The sequence below is a fragment of the Pituophis catenifer genome, unplaced genomic scaffold (assembly GCF_029215685.1).
Source record: "Pituophis catenifer annectens isolate HBS135680 unplaced genomic scaffold, rPitCat1.0.hap2 SCAF_13, whole genome shotgun sequence".
In the NCBI taxonomy this organism is placed as follows: Eukaryota; Metazoa; Chordata; class Lepidosauria; order Squamata; family Colubridae; genus Pituophis; species Pituophis catenifer.
The window spans coordinates 15,552,673-15,575,691 of record NW_027256893.1 but is presented as its reverse complement, the minus strand read 5'-3'; the positions used below and the strand labels follow the sequence as shown (position 1 = coordinate 15,575,691).

The window sequence follows — 23,019 nt, the reverse complement described above, 5'->3', positions numbered from 1 at the left end:
GTGGAGCGATTAAACCGCGAGCTGGTGCTGGGCGCTGGCGGTGGCCGCTAGCGGCGGGGCAGCGGCAGCGGGCGCTTTGCGGAGCCCAACGGGGCGGGGCCCGGGGCAGCAGGGGCGGCCCGGAGGCTCCTCCGGGGCAGGTAAGCGGCGCGGGGGGTTTTGCAGTCGCTTTCTCCGGCCTCTAGGTGTCACGATGGGGCTCGGGCTGGGACCCGCCGCGGCGCCGCCGCCGAGGAGGATGGGGAGCGGGGCTTTGTCTCCCTCTACCGTCCCCATCGGCCTGATGCCGGCCTGGTACTGCCGCCCATCGGCCTCGCCGCGCAGCGCCTCTGCCGGAACCAGGCCGCGCCTGGACAACGACGCCTCAGCCGCCCACACGACGCCGCCAGGAAAGCCCCCGAGGGCCCCGCTGCCCACACCCGGCCGCCCCGACCACCCCCCCCCCCGCCGCCGCCTCAATCGCTCTCCGCCGCCTGAGGGGATTTGGCTGCGCTGCCTCGCCGCCGCCATTACGACACGGCGGCTTCCCGGGCACTCCCGCCGCCTCGGCCCTTCCCCACCCCCCACGTCCCTCCGCCGCCACAGCAGCAGCAGCAGCAGCACCGCCCTCCTGGCTCCCCGGAGGCGTCCGCGGCTCCCGGTTCCCTCTTCCTCCGCCCGCCTTCGCCTTCTGCTTTCTTCCCCACCCCACCCCCCCCCACACACACCGCCCAACCGGTCCTTCCTCCTGGCTTTCCTTCTCCGCCGCCGCCGCCTCGTCCTCCTCCTCCGCCGCCTCCCGTCGTGCTGGCTGACCGTGTCCGTCCTCCGGGGCGCCTGGTCCGCGCGGCCGTCCGCTCCCGCCGGCCGCCTCCTCGCTGTGCGCGTTGCGGAGTGAGAGGCGCTGCGAGCTCAAGAGCGGGACTCGAGCTCCCTCTTGCAAGGCAGGCTGAGCTGCAGCGCCATGCAGCGCGGGAGAGCGCCAGGCGGGGACGCCCGAGCTCGCCCCGCAGCCCCGCTCGCCGCCTTCCCTTCCTTCCTTCCTTCCTTCTTTTCTTTTTCTTTCCCCCCTGCCTCTCTTGCCCCGCGACTCCCGAAAGACCCCCGAGGGGAGAAGGGCAGCGGACGGGACTGGGGGGGGGAGAGGGGTCACCCTCCTCCGTGTCCCGTACCCCACCCACCCACCCAAATGAACCCCGGATCTCCTCCTTTTCGGGCCCCTTGGCAGCTCTGGCTCCCCCCGCCCGCCCCCTGTTCGATTCGGTTCCATTGGATCTGCATTTTCCCGATTCGGGTTTATTGGATTTGCATTTCCCCGATTTGGATCCATTGGGTCTGCATTTTCCCGATTTGGATTGATTGGATGTGCATTTCCATGATTTGGATCCATTGGGTCTGCATTTTCCCGATTTGGATCCATTGGTTCTGCATTTCCTCGATTCGCATCTATTGGTTCTGCATTTCCCGGCTTTAGATCCATTGGATCTGCATTTTCCCGATTCGGGTTGATTGGATTTGCATTTCCATGATTTGGATCCATTAGGTCTGCATTTTCCCGATTTAGATCCATTGGTTCTGCATTTCTTCGATTCACATCTATTGGTTTTGCATTTCCCCACTTTAGATCCATTGGATCTGCATTTTCCCGATTCGGATTGATTGGATTTGCATTTCCCCGATTTGGATCCATTGGATCTGCCTTTTATCTATTCGGATCTATAGGATCTGCATTTTTCCCCTATTCCGATCCATTGGATCTGCATTTCCTCGAATCGGGTCCATTGGATCTGAATTTCCCCGATTGGATTTGTAATTTCAGGCAGCCGGGAAATGGAGGCCAGGCAAAGGCACAGGCTGCTGCGGGTTGTTTTTTTTTTTTTTTCCCTCTGCCCATCTTCGTGCCATATGTTCCCGGGGGTTTAATGCTGGCAGCCTTGAAAGCTGTGACTCTTCTATTTTTTTTTCTTTCTCACCACCTCCCCCCCCCCCCTTTCTGCTTTGATTCTAGGGCAGGTTTTGATGGGGGGATTTGGTAGAAGTGCAGCTATTTTATTTTATTTTATTTTTTTAACACTTGGTTTTGGGCTGCCTTGCTTTTTGGATCAGAAGGTTTGACAGTTGGGGAGGAAGGAAGCTGATGCTCCACCAAGCAGCTGCTGGTGGTGGAAAGTTGGTAGGCCTGCTGACTCTCTTCCTCAAATTAGACAAGATCGGAGATGATAGCCCAGAGCTGTTTGTAATAAATAGGAGAAGCTGGGCAGGATCAGACCGAAGGCCTCTTTAAGTCTTGTTTTCTCAAACGTCAACCGGTTGCTTCTGGGGAAAAAAAAACCTCATGAGAAGGATGGAGGGTAATTGCCTCCGATAAAATCTTGGGTTACATCACTGGCTTGCTTTGCTCGGAAACGCAAAGGTGCTTCTCCGTGTTCAAAAGCAGTTCCTTCCAGTTTGAACAGGCACCTGATTTAGAATTATAAAAACAACACTACCTTGAATATTTTAGGCCGTAAATTGATGTAGCATGGATTTAGTATCTTTCAGTATGACCGCAAATATCTCTCGATTGAGGGAATCTGAGCCACAATATATTGGTCTACCAGATAATTTCTAGATTAGAAAGCAGAAATCCCACCCTGCATAAAATCCTGTTAATGTGTTTAGGACAAAATTGGGCTTTTGTGCATGCTAGCCAACATGTGCCAAAATCAAGCATTACTGTCTTTACTATTAGCACAAAACGCTTGCACATAAAGAAGATGTGACTAAGACTGATGACCTAATCTGTACTTTATGTTACTAAAAAGTATTAGGAGGAAACCTGAATTAAGCCAAGCCATGGTGGGTGGAAGAGATCATTATCTATGGGTCTGTGTGATAATAACCTGAATGAAAAGTCAGTATGTGAGCTGAATAGTATAAATAGTATTAAAACCAAAGGGAAAATGAGATACACTGTGAATTAAACATACAATTACATGCAGGGAAGTGAAGGGTTAGGTGTGTTAATGAATGAAAAGGCTAAAATAAGTATCAGGATGGATAGAAGTTATTGGAGTTGTCCAGGTTACATGGGAAAGTAGGGATCCATAGATTGATGGTGGATATTCATTAAAGCAACACCTTCAACAGGTTTTTGACAGGGGGAACAATTGCTATTTTACCCTGAGGGTTACAATTCTGCTTTTGACATATAAAAACCAATTAAAAGTTTCCAAAAGATAATTCTAAAGAGTGCTTCATTGCCAAAGAACTACTATGTTTCCCCAAAAATAAGACCCTGTCTTATATTTTTTTGAACCCTGAAATAAACGCTTGGCCTTATTGCCATGCTCTCAAAAGTCCGATTGGGCTTATTATCAGGGGATGTCTTATTTTGGGGAAAACGGTAAAATTGTTCTTTTTATTGTTACATTTGGCTTTTTCATTTTAATCTGTTGGCTACCATGAACATCACATGATCCTTAAAATTACCATTCTGTACTCTTCAACTTAATACTGAATTTTACAAAAAAGTTAAATGTTTAAAAGTTAAATCCACAACGTATCTTTATCAGAAGTTCAATAATGTACATGACTTATGTGAGAAATCCTTAAATGTTAAATATGTGATGTTGAATTATGTACCAAGTAATATTATATAAATAGAACCTGACTTACATAGACAGAATCTCTGTCTTTGAGGAATCATTGTTCTAGTGTGCATGATGGGGGTGGCTGAAAGAATAATATTGAGAATTGAGAAATGATTGTATTCCAAATATTAAAAGATTGGGTTTTGGAAATTTGTAACTTCTCTGTCTTGGAAAAGGCAATATTTTCTACTAATCAGAGGATAAATCAATAGGTTCTTTCGCATAAATGTTATGATATTTTATAATTTTTGTATACTGTTAATATAGTATGGAGTGTATTTGACAATGCTATTATATTGTATTTTTTGTAAAGCAGTGACTGTAGTTTAATATATAAAATATAGATTTGTTTTGTTTGCTTTCCTTTTCCTTGTCTTTTTATCATTTTTATTTTTATCTATTGTTTGCTTTAATTTTGTTATGGTTATGTATCTTGGTAGTTTGCTTATATTCTGTATCCTATCCTTTCAATAAAGAATTTTTAAAAACACACAAGAACAAAAGGTTAGGGCTGGTTAAAGTTTGGAACCGACTGAATCAGTCTAGCAGATACTACATGACTTCTATATTACTGTAACAAATAGAATTTTAACCTGCATTGCAGTTTCATTGATTTTAGAGAGAGCTTATTCCTTACTACATTTTGCTGAATGGTTCACAGTATTGGAGATACTTTCTTCCTCTGACCTGATATTAACAGCATATTGTAAAATATGATTCAGAATTACAAACTGCTATGTTCTACCTCGCTTTGGAAATAAATCTCCTGGGTTTTGTGTAGGCCTTTAAAATCCCTGAGCTCTCCTGTCAGTTGGTTAACTTAACTGCATCCACCCTGTCATGGCATCAAGATACTTATCTAGTCTTACCTTCAATGTCTGGATTTATCTAGTATCAATCTGTACTTCTAACAAAATTGTGTTGGCTTTTCAGTTAGCAGCTCTGCAAAAGACTGAATGTACCCTGAGTGTTTCTGACAGGACCTGGATGTATTGATTAATTGAAATATTCTGAATTCTTTTGAGCCATAAAATAATATTTTAGGAATTTACTGTACAAATATTCAGACTGAAAATGAGATTTATAGTTTAAAATCACAATATTTTATTTTAAAATTTTTAATATATTATTTTACATTGTTATAGTAAATGAGCCTTTCACTGGCTTGAAGTACTGCATGTAAGTCACAAACAATTTGTATTGTTTGGATAGTACAATCAGAACAGATTGGTAAATAAAGTCTTAAGAGTAGAAAAACCCACTCAGGCTGGGTCAAAGACACACAGCAAATTGTAGGTACTCCTCAATTTACAACCACAATTGAGCCCAAAATTTATGCTGCTAAATTAGACATTTGTTAAACGAGTTTTACCCCATTTTATGACTTCTCTTGCCACAGTTGTTAAGTGAATCCCTGCAGTTGTTAAGTTAGTAACATCATTGTTAAGTGAATCCAGCTTCTCCATTGACTTTCACAAAAGATGATCATATGACTCCGGCACACTGCAACTGTCATAAGTATGAGTCACCTGCCAAATGTCTGAATTTTGATCACATGACCACCGGGATACTTCAATAGTCATAAGTATGAACAAGGTTCATAAGTCAGTTTTTTCAGTGCTGTTGTAACTTCGGACAGTCACTAAATGTAAGTCGAAGACTACCTGTACAACTGGATCCAGTTCTTTATTTGTAATTACAATAATGGACAAAACCTTGATGCTGGTTTTAGTGGTAGTGCTGTGGTCTCTTCAGTCGCACTTGACCGCTAGGTTCTCTTCAGTAGGTCACCCATACCAATCATTGGTCTGCATTTGTCCTTTTTAAGGCCCTTGGCCATTGAACCTCTTAATATCACAGTACTTCTTCAGTGGCTGCCTCTGCTTAGCCTCTTGCCTTCTCTACCAATTCTAGACAGGGAACATTGAGAGTACCATAGTTTAAATCAGGGGTCTCCAACTTGACAACTTTAAGACTTGTGAGCTTCAAACTCCCAGAATTCTGGGAGACCCCCGATTTAAATGGTGCACCTTCTCCCTCTGGATCTTCTGGTTTCAGCTCCAGCTTAAAGGAACACTGTTGTCTTTCGGCTCTAACAACATATCACTTAATTCAGTTCATTCTCCTTATAAAAACAGTATGTGTGGCTGCTGAAAAATCATGGGGAAATGAGTGGCTGGGTGGTATTCCTTACATGATGCACGTTCATCCTACAAAATGCTATTCTTTATTGACATAGCTTTGGATGTGGAAAAAATTGAGAATGAAAATACGCACCAAATAGGGGTGTCAAACTCGATTTCATTGAGGGCTGCATCAGGGCTGTATTTGACCTTGGGGGGCCAGGGTGGGCGTGGCCAGCTCAACGTCACTTCTGTTGGCGGCGCCTGTGGTGGCCCAAGCACTCTGCCAGCAAAAATGAGCTTCCGAGCTCTGTTTTTGGCTGTGACGGCTTCCTACAATCCTCTACCAGCAAAAACGGAGCTCAGTAGGGCCACCCGCTGCCCTCGTGAGTTCCATTTTTGGCTGCGCCATCCTCCGGCAACCCTCTGTCAGCAAAAACAGGCGGCCCTCCCGAGCTCTGTTTTCGCTGGCAGAGGCACCGCGGACCGGTCCTTTGCTGTTTCCAGGGCAACCCTGCGGGCCAGATCCGGACCCCAGGCCTTGAGTTTAACACCCATGAAATAGAACACGTGTTTCATTTGGAAAGTGCATTTTGTTTGGGATGCAATAAACAATGTATCCTCCTTTGGATTGGTTTGGCAGAAATAAATCCTGAAATGTTTTTGTCGTTCCAGGTTTCAGCTGAAAACAAAACCTGCAGGAATCGTGGGCTGATTTTATGGGGTGAGTAGGGAAAGATTCTTGTTTGCCCAGGCTGGTATTTCCAAACTGACAAAAAAAACTGGGGCTTCTGGATACAATTATCTCCCTCTGTTTATTGGTATTTAGAGTTATATTTATTTGAAATAAAGAGTTTTCAGTGTATTACCTCGGCAGATACTTAATTATAGTTTACATTGATGATCTTATCCTCTTTGCAAAGCTATCTAAGTAGTTATTTGCTACGTTTTATGTCAGTTATTCTTGACCGAAAGTGTATTGCTATTCAGTCTTTCTAAGCCTTGCTTCATCTTTGCAGATAACCGGACCAGGGTACAATGCCTGTGGCCAAACAAGTCATACCAGAATAAGAAAAGAAATTATCTTGGGAGAAAAAGAAAACAAAGAAGATAGTTTTATGTGACTGATGTGCCACAATGGTGAGCAGCTATTATATGGTAAAAGGGATTTACTAAAACAAACAAGCTGTTTTCAGAGAGGCTTCTTCACAGATCTAAATACTTCTGTTTCCATACATTTTTAAAAGACATATCTAGGAATTTAGCTAATACCACAGGAACATTCTGTGTTGCAATACCAATTTTACGTCACCCCAGTTCCCTTTGGACATCACCTCAGCAATTCCAAGATCAGAACATTAAAATAAAACAGCATCGTCACCCTCTCCTATGCTTAATTCACCCCTTTTCGTTAAACAAACCAAAGCAATTCCCAAAACCAAAAAGGCCCCCTTCCAGATGTCTAAGGAATTGGAGGGGTGGGTTGTTTGTTTTTGTTTGTGTGGGTTTTTTTTTTTTTAAGAGTAATCTTGGGTTGCAAAGAAAATAGTCTGTTGTCCCTAGTGCCGAAACTAGATATTAACATTTCTGATTTCTGGGGCTCTTGTCAAGCACGAAGAATCAGGACCACAAGTTAAATTCCAATTAAACTGATTTATTGCCCATGCCTATACCCAGGAATATAGTCAACTAATGGTCAGCTCTAAATTGATGCTAGATAAGAGTTAATGGAATTCAAGGGGGTTGGATTTAGATTGCTTGTTGGAACATAAGGACTCCAGGCTAATTCCTCTCTTGACTCCACCCCCAGCACAGCTTGTCCTTCTGCAGCTCAACACATTTCAGTGATCTCCATTCTTGCTCCCTGTACCCAAGAACAGCTTCAGTGGGCATGGATATGGGAAGTGTGTGCTGTTTCTTCCCTCTGTCCTTTTATCTCTTCCTTGTTCCTGTCCCCAAACTGTCTAGTAGCTTTTCTAATCTTCATTGGAGAAAGAGCTGGATCCTGCAGGGAGGCGCTGCTGTGAAGCAGATGCTGTCGCATTACTGATCCCTAGTGGTTGGTTCCTCTTACTTCAAGAGGCACAGGACACTTAAGAAAGGTCATTTTTGGCATGTTCAGATTGGGAGAGTTATAAAGTAAATCTGTTCTACCAGAACCCATTTCTCTTCTAGTCCTGCCCAAGAGAGCAATGGGGTTGGCTGTTAAGTCACTGTGCTCAATGGTGCCTGAGTGATTTTAGAATAGAATAGAATAGAATAGAATAGAATAGAATAGAATAGAATAGAATAGAATAGAATAGAATAGAATAGAATAGAATAGAATAGAATAGAATAGAATAGAATATAGTAGGGTAGAGTAGAAGTAGAATAGAATAGAATAGAATAGAATAGAATAGAATAGAATAGAATAGAATAGAATAGAATAGAATAGAATAGAGGGTAGAAATAGAATAGAATAGAATAGTTTATTTGATTTATATACCGCCCTACTCCTGAAGGACTAGAATAGAATAGAATAGAATATAGTAGGGTAGGGTAGGGTAGAAGTAGAATAGAATAGAATAGAATAGAGGGTAGAAATGGAATAGAATAGAATAGAATAGAATAGAATAGAATAGAATAGAATAGAATAGAATAGAGGGATGGAATGGAATGGAATAGAAGAATAGAATAGAATAGAATAGAATAGAATAGAATAGAATAGAATAGAATAGAATAGAATAGAATAGAATAGAATTTTTTATTGGCCAAGTGTGATTGGACACACAAGGAATTTGTCTTGGTGCATATGTTCTCTGTACATAAAAGATACGTTCATCAAGAATCATAAGGTACAACATTTAATGATAGTCATAGGGTTCAAATAAGCAATCAGGAAACAATATCAATATAAATCATAAGGATACAAGCAACTAAGTTATAGTCATACAGTCATAAGTGGAAGGAGATGGGTGGTGGGAACGATGAGAAGATTAATAGTAGTGCAGATTTAGTAAATAGTTTGACAGTACAAGAAGTCTGATCATTTTCTCAGCAGCTGCCATCTGTCACATTTATCTGACCCGATTGCTTTAAGGGTTCTGAGAATCTGCTCCATCGGTTCACGAAAGGTGCCAAAGCGAACGATTAAGCAGGGTGTTCTCCTTTTGTTTCTTCACCAGGAAGGTGACATGGAAGCAGAAGCAATTGAAACTATTGGGGAAGAATCTGAAACTTTCATCAAGGGCAAAGAACGGAAGACCTATCAGAGACGCCGGGAAGGCGGGCAGGAAGAGGATGCTTGCCTGATGCCGCCTAACCAAGCAGATGGGACTGAGGTAGTACAGGAGGTTAACGCTGGTGTGCAGATGGTCATGATGGAACAGCTTGATCCAACGCTGCTTCAGATGAAGACAGAAGTCATAGAAGGTGCCGTGTCACAAGACCCTGAAGCCACTGTGGATGACACCCAAATAATCACCTTGCAGGTTGTGAACATGGAAGAGCAGCCCATCAACCTGGGCGAACTCCAGCTTGTCCAAGTGCCCGTCCCAGTGTCCGTCCCTGTCGCTACCACGTCCGTAGAACTTCAGGGGGCCTATGAAAACGAGGTCTCCAAGGGTGGCCTCCAGGAGGGGGAGCCCATGATCTGCCACACGCTCCCTTTGCCAGAAGGCTTCCAGGTAGTAAAGGTTGGGGCCAATGGCGAGGTGGAGACCCTGGAGCAGGGGGAACTTCAGCCTCAGGAGGATCCCAACTGGCAGAAAGACCCAGACTATCAGCCCCCCACCAAAAAGACAAAGAAAACCAAAAAAAGCAAACTCCGTTACACTGAGGAGGGAAAAGACGTGGACGTGTCTGTGTATGACTTTGAAGAGGAGCAGCAGGAGGGCTTGCTTTCAGACGTCAACGCCGAGAAAGTGGTGGGCAACATGAAGCCCCCCAAACCGACAAAAATTAAAAAGAAAGGTACGTTGGGCAGTTCAACCTGGAGGCTGGGTGGACAGGCCTTCACGATTGGTCCTGTGTATTAATTATTCCCACGGCTCTTGAATGTATCCAGGGCAGAAGTTTAATTGATTTAAAAACCCAGCCAGGTTCAAAAAGACTAGTCGTGATGATGGCTTAATTGTGATCTAGGTCTTCCTTGAAAGGTATGTTTCTCTGCACAGAGATTCACATCACCGAGTTTCACACCGCCAGATGTGGGAGCCGGAAGGCGTTTCCCCTCAGCAAAGACAGGATTGCTCCCCCAAGTGATTTCTGTTGCGTTTTATGGCCTAGTTAATGTTAGCTGATCCTCTGCGTTCGGCCCATTAGGCAGAAAGACAGTATACAAATCAAGTCGTTGTCCTTGATAACGATTAAAGTTTTCTCTCGGTTCCCTCAGATGTGCTACACGTTTATCCCTTTAATTGGGCATATTGTCTGTTAGAAATGGAAATCGGGCGGGGGGGTGTGTGACAGGCAGCAGGTTCTGCCTCAGAGCAATGAATGTCCTTCTCTGAATAGGGGTGAAGAAGACATTCCAGTGTGAATTGTGCAGCTACACCTGCCCTCGGCGTTCGAACCTGGACCGTCACATGAAAAGCCACACGGACGAGAGGCCACACAAGTGCCACCTTTGTGGCAGAGCTTTCCGGACAGTCACACTGCTGAGAAATCACCTCAATACTCACACAGGTACCGTGAAAGGAGACGCTGTCATGGCATTTTCTAATAGGCTCCTTGGAGTGACTGCTGGTTTGGGAGGTCCAAATGGAAGGTTTGATCGAGCCCCCGCTGTGAATGTACGTGCATTTGTGGTGCATCAGAATATATATAGCACATAAATTGTTTTGAGTGCCAGTTGCATAGTGTAGGAAAAGAACATTATCTTGAGCTATATATAAATAACTTGTTGGTTCCTACCTCTTAAAACAGGGGTCCCCAAACCCCAGTCTGTGGCCCAGTGCTGGGCCGCTGAACTGGGCTGCGGAAGTGGTGGGCGAGGGCACATGTGCACGCAAAGCTAAATTTGTGAAAGGGGCACTTGTGTACAAAACCAGTCCCTGTCCCTACTCCTGCCACTACCAGTCTGCAGAACTGGAAAAGTTGAAGACCGCTGTCTTACAAATACTTCATGTGTAATCAGAACACAAATAGTACATATAAAGCGATCTCCTTTTTAAAAATAAAATAGCACAATTGAGACTTGCATGTGATTGTGGTCTCAGTCAAATGAAGCCGTTGCCTGTTTGAATTTTCTTCGATCTCGGTAATCCATCAGGTACTCGTCCTCACAAGTGCCCTGACTGCGACATGGCCTTTGTGACAAGCGGAGAGTTGGTTCGACATCGCCGCTATAAACATACCCATGAGAAGCCATTCAAGTGTTCCATGTGTGACTACGCCAGTGTGGAGGTGCGTTCCGTGTCTAGTTTTCTATCGTTGCTGTTGTACGATAGCTACACCCGTTCATTTTCCCGTTCAGTGTTTTGCTTGGAGCTTTGAAAGAGTTGCCTTCATAATTAACATTTGTTTCCAGGTCTTAAAAAGTGTTCAGGTGAATCCATTGTTCAGGTACATTGTGGCTGATATAAAGTGGAATTTGAATGCTGCCTCTTTCTGCCTAGAAATTTGTTGAAAATCTACCTTGTTTAATTTCAGCGTCGCCTGGAAACCATTTTATGGATTGTAATTTTGCCACATCCAAAGCTGGGGTTTCTTGGAACATGAGATCTTAAAGCAGTAGATTTTGTTCGATTATTTATAAAGTCAAGGCTGCACTGTCTCAGATTAACACTTATTATTTTGACTTACTCCTTTTATTCTTGCGTTCAAGACGGGTCATCTTTACTAAGCAACTTATTGGACAAGTGCAGGTAGTTCTTGATTTACTACAGTTCATTTAGTGACCAGTCAAAAAAGTGACTTATCACCATTTTTCAAATTTATGACTTATGCAGCCTCCCCGTGGTCATGTGATCAAAATAGAGACAGTTGGCAACTGACTCGTTTATGACAGTTGCAGAGTCCTGGAGTGATGTGATCCCCTTTTGCAGCCTTCTGATAAGCAAAATCAGTGGGCACACCAGATCACTTAACAACCATGTTACTAACTTAACAACTGCAGTCTTTCAGAATGTAAAATGGGGTAAAACTCATTTAACCAATGTCTCGCATAGCAACAGAAACTTTGGACTCAATTGTGCTGGTAAGTTGAGGACTACCTGTATTTTGCATTATTGTATTTCTACATTATTAACAAGAATGTATATGTAGAAAATATATTGAGCAGGAGAAATGCAGCAGTTCTACTTCGTTATATAAACTCTGTTATCAAACATACCTGCATAATTTCACCCCAGAAGAAATGAACATGTTCCTTCTCTGAAATGATCTCTTGGGCTCAGCTAAGAGGGGTTACAGAGAGCCTTTCAAAATGAAAAGGTTTTATAACCAAGTTGAGTGACAGGCAGTTTGAGAGGAGAGGAAACGCTTCTTTACAAGCCTATAATTGTAACCCTTGATTATTTTCTGTTGACTTTCTGAGGCTGGCCATGAGCAGAATTGCTCAGTTCTCAAAATGTGTTTCGACTGCTGAAAATGAAATATATTTCTCAAATGCAGCTATCCACAGAAGAGCTCATAATTCTGGATTCTCTGGTGGCCTTTGGACTTCAGTAGATTTATTTTTATGCTGACGCTTCTCCGTATTGAAAATGTTGTGTCATGTCAGCAACCAGCAGCAGATTAAAACGACTCATAAAATTTAAAACTCATAGTAATAATATTTTTAAAGGTAAAGGGTTTAAACAAGCACATTCACATTAAACGTTCAAGCAGAAGACTTCGGATAAAGAGCTCAAAGTTAAGATAGCTGCTGACTGCTGAATTTGTGGATCAGAGGGAGAGAGAGAATTTTTCAAGGGATAGATGTTCCAAAGAGGAAGGCCTAGGTTCCTCATAATCTCTATTTTTTAATATTTCATAATTCAATTCTGGAGTGCATTTTTACAATATTAATAATTTGGGCTTTTGAATAATCTTAGGTAATCTCTTGCCTTTCATTGCAGGATATAAAGGGCTACTCCTTCCTCAGGTCATCATATTCTAAAAGAATCCTCTTTTAAATATGAGTCATTATTTGATAGCTAGGAACTATTTTTTAATATTTCAAGAATACCCTTTTGCGTCACAAAGAATAAATGAATACTGCATCATGCTGTTCAAAGGGGGAAAGTTTAAGGCTTGTTTTTAATCGCATTGGACTGGTCTACAAGCCAGTCTTGATACTGCAGGTAGTCGTCAATTTATTGACCAGAATTAAGCCCAACATCTATGTTGTTAAGTGAGGCATTTGTTAAGTGAGTTTTGCCCTATTTTACCCCCTTTCTTGCCACACTCATTAAGTCAGAGGTCTTCAAACTTGGCAGCTTTAAGACTTGTGGACTTCAACTCCCAGAATTCTCCAGCCAGCATAGCTATGCTGGCTGGAGAATTCTGGGAGTTGAAGTCCACAAGTCTTAAAGCTGCCAAGTTTGAAGACCTCTGCATTAAGTGAATCATTGAAGTTGTTAAGTTAGCAACACAGTTGTTAAGTGAATCTGGCTTCCCCATTGGCTTGGCTTGTCAGAAGGTTGCAAAAGCTGATCACGTGACCCCAGGACAAATGTCAAATGTCATAAATACGAACCGGTTGTCAAGCATCCCAAGTTTGATCACATGACCAATGGGATGCTGCAACAATCATAAGTGAAAAATGGTCACGTCACTTTTTTTGGTGCCGTTGTAACTTTGAACGGTCACTAATCAACTGTTGTTAAGTCGACGACTGCCTGCATTTGTTTTCCTATTGAAAGGACTTTTCGTTTTATTGTTCCAGAAGTGCATAGGATTTTTTTAAAAATTATTTTTAGCTGTAGTAATCTGCGCATTGCTAATCTCCCTTCAATATTCTTGGGTTTCAGGTTAGCAAATTGAAACGCCACATTCGTTCTCACACCGGGGAACGCCCATTCCAATGCAGCTTGTGCAGCTACGCCAGCAGAGACACTTACAAGCTGAAGAGGCACATGAGGACCCATTCTGGTACGGATTACGCTTTATTAAAAATGACGGCGCGTGTGTGCTCAAAGCCCTCTCCCCCCCCCCCCCCTCTCTCTCTTGTGTCCAATTTCTTGATTGTCCTACAAGGCTATTGCTTAACGCATTGTAAGCCGCCCTGAGTCTCCGGAGAAGGGCGGCATATAAATCAAATAAAAAAAGGGGGGGGGCATTCATTTTAAGATTTCAGGGAATTAAGTTAAAATCTGCTATGATAAATGAGGCTGCCTATCATTAAAAGCAACAAGAAAGCCTTTCCAGCTTGTTTTCATGCTTGTTCCTGATATTTCAAACTTTTGTAAAGCATTGGTAAGCACTGAAAACAGAGGTTCTCTTACAGTAGTTAAAACAACATTTATTCTGTATAACTGTTTTGTAATTTAATTAGATTTTGAGACTGTTCCCCCCACAAGTTAAAACAGAATTGCTTTTCTTTGCTTTGTTTGCTTAACAGTAAGCTCACATTTGTTACAAAAAATACAATTTGTTTTGGTCAGTTAAGCAGAGTTTGAAATAATGTTTTTGACTTGATTGCAATTATGATACAGTATGATGTGTAAAGCAAGATATGTAGGTTTTGTGTCTTTATAATTGTGCTCTGCCCAAGTTTCTAACCCAGCCTTTCTCAATTGGAAAAGAAAATAATTGTGTTGGTGGTTGGTTTTTTTTTTTTTTTTACTTTGCATGCTGTGCAATGGGAGCACTCACAGTGGTGGGAATTTTTACACATTGTAACTCAACTTACTGATTCTGGTACCATACTATGGGATGTAGATACCATAATTTTTACTCTGGGGCTCCCTGTGAACTGAAAATAATTTCAAGGATTCCCCCAGAGTGAAAAGATTGAGAAATGCTATAACCACTGAAATAAATGCAAGAATGTCTAAAAAGGAGAATTGATCAGGAAACTACAAACGAAGAGTTTTGTTTGTAGTTTGTATAATAAACGTTTGTATTTTGGCTTGTATAATAAACGGATTAAACCACATATGCAAACTCATATTCTCTATCCCTTAATCCACAATGCCTTCCCCACATCTGGGCCTCTTGAGCTAACCATTTCTTCTCCCTGGTTCCCAAAGGTGAGAAGCCCTACGAGTGTTACATTTGCCATGCTCGCTTCACCCAGAGTGGGACCATGAAGATGCACATCCTGCAGAAGCACACGGAAAACGTGGCCAAGTTCCACTGTCCCCACTGTGACACAGTGATTGCACGGAAGAGCGACTTAGGTGAGCATTGCGGGAATTGAGGCTTCTGCGAAAAAGGAGAGGCAGACTGTCCCAAATTCACCCATCCAGGTTTTCGTGCCTGAGGTGAGGCTGGTGCTCAGGGTCTCACAGTTTCAAACCTGGTGCTTTAACCAGTAGACCCAATTTGCCTAAATCCTGACATTGTAAATGCTTTATGTTAGCATCATCAGGCAGGAATCTTGTGGCTCGCTTAAATATAGGCCGGGCTGGCCTAATTTTTAATTTTTTAAAAATTGTTTAATTTTAATCTGAATTTTAATGGGGTATTTAAACTGTTGGGCCAAATTATTTAATTTATTTTAAATTGCTTTTAAATTTTGTATTTTGTGTTTTTACCTTTGGCCGTTCACCGCCCTGAGTCCTTCGGGAGAAGGGCGGTATATAAATTTAAAAATAAATAAATAAAATAAAAATCAGCTACAGGGAAGATGATCACGTCCCTCAGGCTCCTCCCCATGTGATGACGATTTAAAGACAGAGGTTTCCACGTGACTGTCTCTTTCCAGGTGTCCATTTGCGGAAGCAGCATTCCTACATTGAGCAGGGCAAGAAGTGTCGTTACTGTGACGCCGTGTTCCACGAGCGATACGCGCTCATCCAGCACCAGAAGTCTCACAAAAATGAGAAGCGCTTCAAATGTGACCAGTGCGACTATGCGTGCCGACAGGTAAGGATGGACCCTCAAGGAAACTTGAGATCTTCTAGATCGGTTCATTTACCCCCTTCGGGCTATCTGTGGGTCGTTGCGCCCCTTTGATCTCCTGCCCTCTGATTCCATCCAGGAACGGCACATGATCATGCACAAGCGAACCCACACTGGAGAAAAGCCTTACGCCTGCAGCCATTGCGACAAAACCTTCCGCCAGAAGCAGCTGCTTGACATGCACTTCAAGCGCTACCACGATCCCAACTTTGTCCCAGCTGCCTTCGTCTGCTCTAAGTGTGGCAAAACGTTCACACGTCGTGTAAGTGCTCAGTACACATGGAAAGATATGGGGGGGGGATGACGAGTGTTGCAGGACGCTCCGAGTGAAGTACCAGTAAATAAGAGAAGGAGATGGACGGTGTCTTAACACCAGTGGGTTACCAAGACTCCCCCTGTGTTATGTTTCTGGCAAACTCAGCCAGAGCTCGTGTTCTGCGAACTCTGCTGTGGGAATCATCTGGGCTGCATTTGCCGCTTTTAAAAACGGGAACTGTTTGAGGGCTGCAAAACTTCAAGGCGAGGACAGGAGAAATGTGGACTGTCACAGCTGACAGCTTCTAATGGCCTTGAAACCCAGAGTTGGGAAGGGGCTTTTTTTTTCCCTCCCACTTTTGAAAATTAAAGTTAAAGAACAAAATGGGTACAATTAAGCCTTTGAGACACTCTTTCTTCCCCTCTTAAAGCTTCTGAAATCCTCTCCCAAATAGGCCCAGGCCTCACCCATTTTTACAGTGTGAGCCTGGTGTGCCATTCAGCATGGCAGAAAAGAGCCAACAGAACTTGCACAGTCTTGTTTTATTACATGCTGCTGCCTTCTACTTTTGTGTGTGTGTGTGGAGGCAGGGTGTCTTTTCTAACTCTTGTCTCAGAAGCTGCGTGACCCATGTTGTCTTTGACGCATACCATGTTATATGTTCTTGCAAATTGAAGCACTTTGATTGGAGGTCAGGTTGCATCAAGCTTAATTCTTTATTGGTGGCTCTTCCAAAAGCTGGCAATCAATGCCGATTCTTTAAAAAAAAAGGGAGATTGTGAGTTCTAGTTCTTCCTTTAGAAGTGAGTAACCATGGACCAGTCACTCTCTCTCCCAGCCCCAGGAGGAAAGCAGTGAGGAAGCACTTCCAAGAAAACTTCAGGGACTTGTCCACATAGTTGCCAAGAATGACCTGAAGGCAGTTGTGGGTTTTTTTTTTTTTTTTTGGAATGAATTTCCAGATTCACTGGGAGAAGTTGTTCAGATACCTCTCGTTGCATGCAGCCAACACCTAACATTTGCCTGCTTTTCTTTAACCAGAACACAATGGCCAGACATGCAGATAATTGTTTAGGCCCCGATGGGGTTGAAGGAGAGAACGGAGGGGAGCCCAAGAAGGGAAAACGTGGACGGAAGAGAAAAATGCGCTCCAAGAAAGAGGATTCTTCTGACAGCGGTAAGAAAAGAGAGAAGAGCTCCAGAAACATTTTTAGATCTCCTGAACTTGCTGATGGATTCATAGGTCACTGCAAGTGTTGTCGGCTGTTACACAGAGCACAAAATAGTAACTTGCCAGTAGCCACCTCAGCCATTTCAGTCTCTGAGCAGTGGAGAAACATGGATAAGAGTACAGCAAGGATCTTTAGGCAGAAGATTGAGGGTGGGAGACATTCCTTCTTTTTAAGAAAGCTGTTGGTGTATCTGAACTTGTTTAAGGAAAAATATTCATTTTCAGTATTGCTTTCTGCCATTCCATTCCATTAATAATAGGTCTCATAATAATTGATGTCTTTCAGTTTAAAACATTCAGAGTGAAACTAAACATAATCATGGTGTATGCAAACATACAGAGAGAGAGAGAGGGAGTCATCACTTTTCCATTAAAGCTTTGCAAGTAAAGTAATTTTCTCCCGACTGAAATTTCTGGCAGTGGCGTTTTGGCTTCCTTCTGTTGCCCAGCCACTTTTCGAATGGAAGACTTCTTTCTGGTAGAAACATTAACCCGACAGCTTTGCCTAGAGAGGGAACATACTTAAGCAGTTTACATTTTATTTTCTTCATTGTTCGTTGCCTTGATTTAAAAAAAAATTTTTTTTTTTAAATCCTTGCTCATCTTAAAAGAGGAAAATGCTGAACCAGAATTGGATGAGAATGAGGAGGAAGAAGAAACAGCGGTTGAAGTCGAGGCTGAACCAGAAGTGGAAGTGGAACCTGTGGCCCCAACTCCTCCACCCGCCAAGAAGAGGAGAGGACGTCCACCAGGCAAAGCCAATCAACCCAAACAGCCCCAGCGTAAGTTACCATTTTTCTACAAATGACCGCAGGGCCCAGTCTTAGAAATAAAGAGGAAAGTTAAAAGTCAGGTGAGATGAGGAACTTGAGGATACTTGGAAATGCTGTCTTCAGGAACACTGGAGATCTCTGGAGCTGTTTTTGGACCAGATAGCACAAGCTACATCTGCCGGAGGCCAGCTCAGGCTGAGTTTGGGGCCTGCATAATCCCTGCTTTTAGCCAGAAGTGCCAAGAAGATCTTGCTGTAGACAGATTTCAAGATATCATGAGTGGAAGCCCAGCAACTGCAAGTCAGAATTGACATTCACTGGCTTGTGACTCCCTTTTACTTACTGTCGTTAACATGAACCATGGTTTGGGCTTCAGGTCAAGTAACACCACACGCTGCGATTAATCTAAAACCAGGAGCAAAAGCATTTAATCTCAAGGGAAATCCAATAGGACAAAAGGTCGCTCCTGTTTGGCCATTATTGTAACACTCAACTGCAGAGTCATATGTGGATTTGAAACAGACTTCTGGCTCACTGAAAAGAAGGCCCTATCCTTTAGATCCAACCTTGGCAACTTTAAGACCTGTGGACTTCAACTCCCAGAATTCCCCAGCCGTATTTTTCTACATCATATCGTATGGTGTGATTCTTGTATAATTAAAGCAAAATAAGATAAATTAGATTTCATAGAATGTGTGAGTTGGAAGGACTCTTCTCGGTTGATCTAGTCCAGGGGTGTCCAACCTTGACAATTTAAGTCCTGTGGACTTCAGCTCCTAGAATTCCCAAGCCACCCTTGCTTTAGATCAGGGGGTCCCCAAACTTGGCAGCTTTAAGACTTGAGGACTTCAACTCCCAGAATTCCCCAGCCTGGAGAACTCTGGGAGTTGAAGTCCACAAGTCTTAAAGCTGCCAAGTTTGAAGACCTCTGCTTTAGATGCTGTGAAATTGCCTAGCAAGGGGCAAACTATGTCAGTGACTTACATGATCTCCAGGCAGAGCCTGATTTCTGTTCCCCCCTCCCTTTTTTTCTTTTGTTTTATCCATTAGCTACAGCAATCATTCAGGTGAAAGACCAGAGCACTGGTGCAATTGAAAACATTATTGTGGAAGTGAAGAAGAAACCCGAAGCAGAGACTGTCGGGGCTACTCCAGGAACTCAGCCAGCAGTAGTGGAAGCGCCCAATGGAGACCTCACCCCAGAGATGATCCTTAGCATGATGGACCGGTGATGGAGGAAGGGTTAACGCTCTTCACTGAACTGGCCTGGGCTCTTTTTGAACTGGCTCAATCCGTTTTATTTTATTATTTTATTTTCCTTCTTACCTTATTTTCGGCTTTGGGAAATGCACCATTTTTTTTTTTAAAGACCGTTTTACCAAACAACCTGGGCAAGAACACTTCAAATGATGATAAGATGTGATTTGCCTAGAACATTCTCCCCCCCCTTCCCCTCCTCCCTTTCCCTCTCTCTCTCTTTCTCTCTCTCTATGTTTAATGTTAACCTAACCGGATCATGGAACATGGGGTGATTTTTATTTTTAATTTGCTGGTTGATTTTCTCAGTTCCCTAAAGGCGTTTTTGCAAATCACTCAATCCAGTTAACTGTTAGTGCCAGGCCGTGGTTGGCCTTCTCCGTCTGGACCTTGTCCAGGCTGTTCTGGAGCTGTTTTATGCATTTCTAGAAGCCCTCGGCTTCATTTTTTTTTTCTTTCCTCTGTCTAGAGATTTTTTTAATTGTAAATTCAGACTCAGGAGGGTTGTAAAACTGATATTGCATTTCAGTTTTTGCTTTTTCTTACCCGAACCCATTCCTCCCCGGCACCACATCAGCACTGTAGGTTCAGCATGCTTCACCACCACCCCGTCTCTCCCAGATGCTTTGCTGTCTGCAGGGCATCTTTGTAATGATCGAGCTTGTAAATAACTTTTTTTTTTTTTTTTACATTTTAATCTTCTTCTTTTTTTTCCCCATTTAAGAGGTTTTTTTGGGGTGGGGCGGGGCTTATAGTTTAAAAGGAAAAAAAAAAAACCCTGTCATTTTTAACTATTGCAACTAGGAATTATGCAGGAATTGGTACCGAATAAAATACTGGAACCTATCAAGTCAGTGGGAGAGCGCTACCTGGGTTAAAAGTGGTAGACTTCCACACCCCAGCTCACTTTCTTAGTACATGAACTTGGTCTCAAAGCGTGTGTCCCTTAAAAAGCGCCCTTTTGAGTTTCAAGTTGTCATAACTCTTTTCTTTGCTCTCTTTCTCTCTCTCTCTCTCTCTTTTTTTCAGGTGTGTGTGTGTTTATGAATTCTGTGTTTAAAAGCCAAGGTGTTAATTTGTAATAGGGCTTCCCAGCCCGTCAAAACCCAGGGCAGGAAATTTTACTAGGTCAGTGATCATAAAATTTGGGGGTTTAATTACAATTTAAAAAAAAATAAAATGAAATAAAGAATAATGTGAAATTTAAAAAAAATAAAATAAAAATGATGCCTGTATATCAGACCATCACATGTTAAAAACGCGTAAGCTTTTTATAGAGCCTCAAGTCTTGCTGATTTCAGAACCAAGAACTTTTGTTCTATGTATCGCTTTTAAGAGAGCTATCAGGTTAGCTATCCAATTCTAGGTTGATGCATTTTTGTACTTAGCTGTACTGTGTGATATTTTTCATTATTTTAGGAAACCAACATGAAATAAAACATCATAAAACGTATAATGGGGTTTGGACTATGGGAAGGAGAATATACTGCTGTACAGCTAATAAATAATAATGATTATCCTCTGGGTTCGTGAGTTTGTGTGTGCTTTCTAGTTTTTGTGGGCACTCAACAGGTGTGTGCGTGTCAATTTTAGCAAACATGGGACACATCTTGTTTTATTTGGGGTGGGAAGGAGAAGGTTTTTTTCTATTAAAGACACTTGTTTTTTTTTTATACATCTCAGTTTGTTGGCAGTTGCTTGTGCCTTTAGGGCAGCTTTGTATCTACAGTAACATGAATAAGAGCTGTGTATTTCTAGTTATGGAGATGTGCAGCGTTCCATGATTGCATGATATTCGTGCCAAAATGCAATTTTATATATAAAAAAAGAATACCTTAGTATGTAGGGATCGGCCATAAAATATCCGAAACCACCATTGAACCTGCAAACATCCTTGAATAACACATGTGAATCCCCGTTTAAAAAATACTGGTAGTTTAAACATCGACAAAATTTTGAGAGTCTCTTTCATTCCTACCCAAAACTTGCTTGAGAGGGCCAAAACCTTGCAAGATGATAAAAGTATAATAGGGTTCTTGAAACCGCGAGAGTGAACTGGTAGCAAAGGTAAGTGAAACCCACCCCTGCTACACACAGAGAGACTTTGGTTTGGGGCGATTATATCAAAACTTTGCTGTTCTTCACAAAAATCCAGTTGCAATTTCTATGCAACTGAAGCTTGTCTGCTTTATGGCTTCTTCACTTAAAACTGCTTTCAAGATTTCCTTACTTGCAGTGCATTGGACATGTGTTAATACAGAGGTCTCTAAATTGTCAACTTTAAGATTTACCCCAGTATGGCTGGCTGAGGAATTCTGGGAGTTGAAGTCCACAAATCTTAAAAGTTGCTAAGTTTGGAGACCCCTGTATTAAGAGATTGCCTATTTGAAGAATTGTGCTGCAGCTTCCGTTTTTTGCTGTCTGGAAGATCTGAGCTTTCTATTTGGTGGGTGGTGAGCTGGTCGGAAGAAATAGGCAAGATCTGTTGTGAACATCAATGTTGGACTTTTCTGAATTTCGTCATTTTATTTAAGAACCTGGTGGTATAGAATAGGATTAAAGTGGAGATACCATCATCGTCATCATTTTAGCTATTGTTTATCCACTGCAGGATGAAGGCCTCTTCCGCATATTTCCAACCAAGCTGTCGTTTACCAATTGGGCCTGGAATACTTGCTGACGTTGTTCCATCTTGTTTTAGGTCTCTTATGTGGAAATTATCAAGTGGGATCCATTCTGCAACTGCCTTGGTCCACCTGCATCAATCCTTGCTATGCGACCAGCCCATTTCCATTTCAATTATCTTAACTCTCTTGATATGTATACTTTCATCTCTTAATTCATGTGAAGATCTTTCTATCTTGTCTTGTAATGCCAAGCATGTATTTTACCATGGCTCTTTGCACTTAAGATATATTACTAGAATATTCTGGATCATTGAAAGTTAATTAACACTGTTTTCTAACGAGGTCGAAGTCTTTTAAGTCTGAGCCTTGCAAAACTAGAATGAATATGTTCCACAGATTTTATTCCCTGCATGCTTTTTGATACTATTCCTAATTCAAAAAAGGGTTGCATTTTTAGGCTTCTGCATTAAAAATCAAACAAGAACCCTAGGCTTAGAAATTTTTGTGCAAATTTTAAGATCGTGCTTGTTAATTTATTAATAACAGAAAATAAATATGCTCTCAGGACAGCTTGTGATTTGTTTCTATGAGTCATATTGTTGGGGAGCTTTGCAATAATTCCGTAACGGAAGATGAAGCTCAAAAGTAATCTTAATCCACTCCTTCACATTAGTTTATCATGTGAACCCCAGCCATTACAATTAATTCAATAAAGAGTGGTTAAACTTTTCAGAGCTGAATAGGATCTTTTGAGCCCAGCCTGTTCTGAGATTATGAGAAAAACTCTTCAGAGCTTTCCCTCTGGCTCCATGTAGACCGATGCTGAATGTTAACAGACTTGAGTGATGTATTAAAATTCACAATCTCTGTTCACTGGTTGTGTGAGGTTTGCAACTTAGCAAATTAAACATTCCATGTATCACCCACATTGGGGCTCAGCAAGTTTTTCAATAGACCTGTTGTGATTTCCTGTTTTGAACTTCAAAAGCAAATGTTTGGTTTCTAAGCATATATTACTACGCTGGGTATATAAGCATGAAATATAATCTTGCTAGATCAGACCAAAAAAATAGAATGTATTTTTCTACATTCGATCGTATGTCCTGGTTCTT

General features: G+C 42.4%; 1 protein-coding gene across 1 annotated transcript; it reads left to right on the top strand.

Annotated features, from left to right (window-relative positions):
- On the top strand, positions 1–20,797 carry CTCF (CCCTC-binding factor). Its single transcript, XM_070952743.1, has 13 exons — positions 1–140; positions 6,410–6,458; positions 6,754–6,874; positions 8,899–9,685; positions 10,229–10,399; positions 10,986–11,119; positions 13,669–13,789; positions 14,890–15,039; positions 15,567–15,727; positions 15,843–16,025; positions 17,061–17,196; positions 17,862–18,032; positions 19,074–20,797. Exons 3-13 carry the CDS (start codon positions 6,872–6,874, stop codon positions 19,253–19,255), a joined length of 2,199 nt encoding a protein of 732 aa, XP_070808844.1. The 5' UTR covers positions 1–140; positions 6,410–6,458; positions 6,754–6,871; the 3' UTR covers positions 19,256–20,797.
- Positions 20,798–23,019: the final 2,222 nt, after the last annotated feature.

Bases quoted from the DNA above. Each gene is read 5' to 3' on its own strand.
- CTCF (XM_070952743.1), top strand. The intron at 13,790-14,889 runs GTACGGATTACG...TGGTTCCCAAAG, and splicing joins GCACATGAGGACCCATTCTG to GTGAGAAGCCCTACGAGTGT. The intron at 18,033-19,073 runs GTAAGTTACCAT...TTTATCCATTAG, and splicing joins TCAACCCAAACAGCCCCAGC to CTACAGCAATCATTCAGGTG.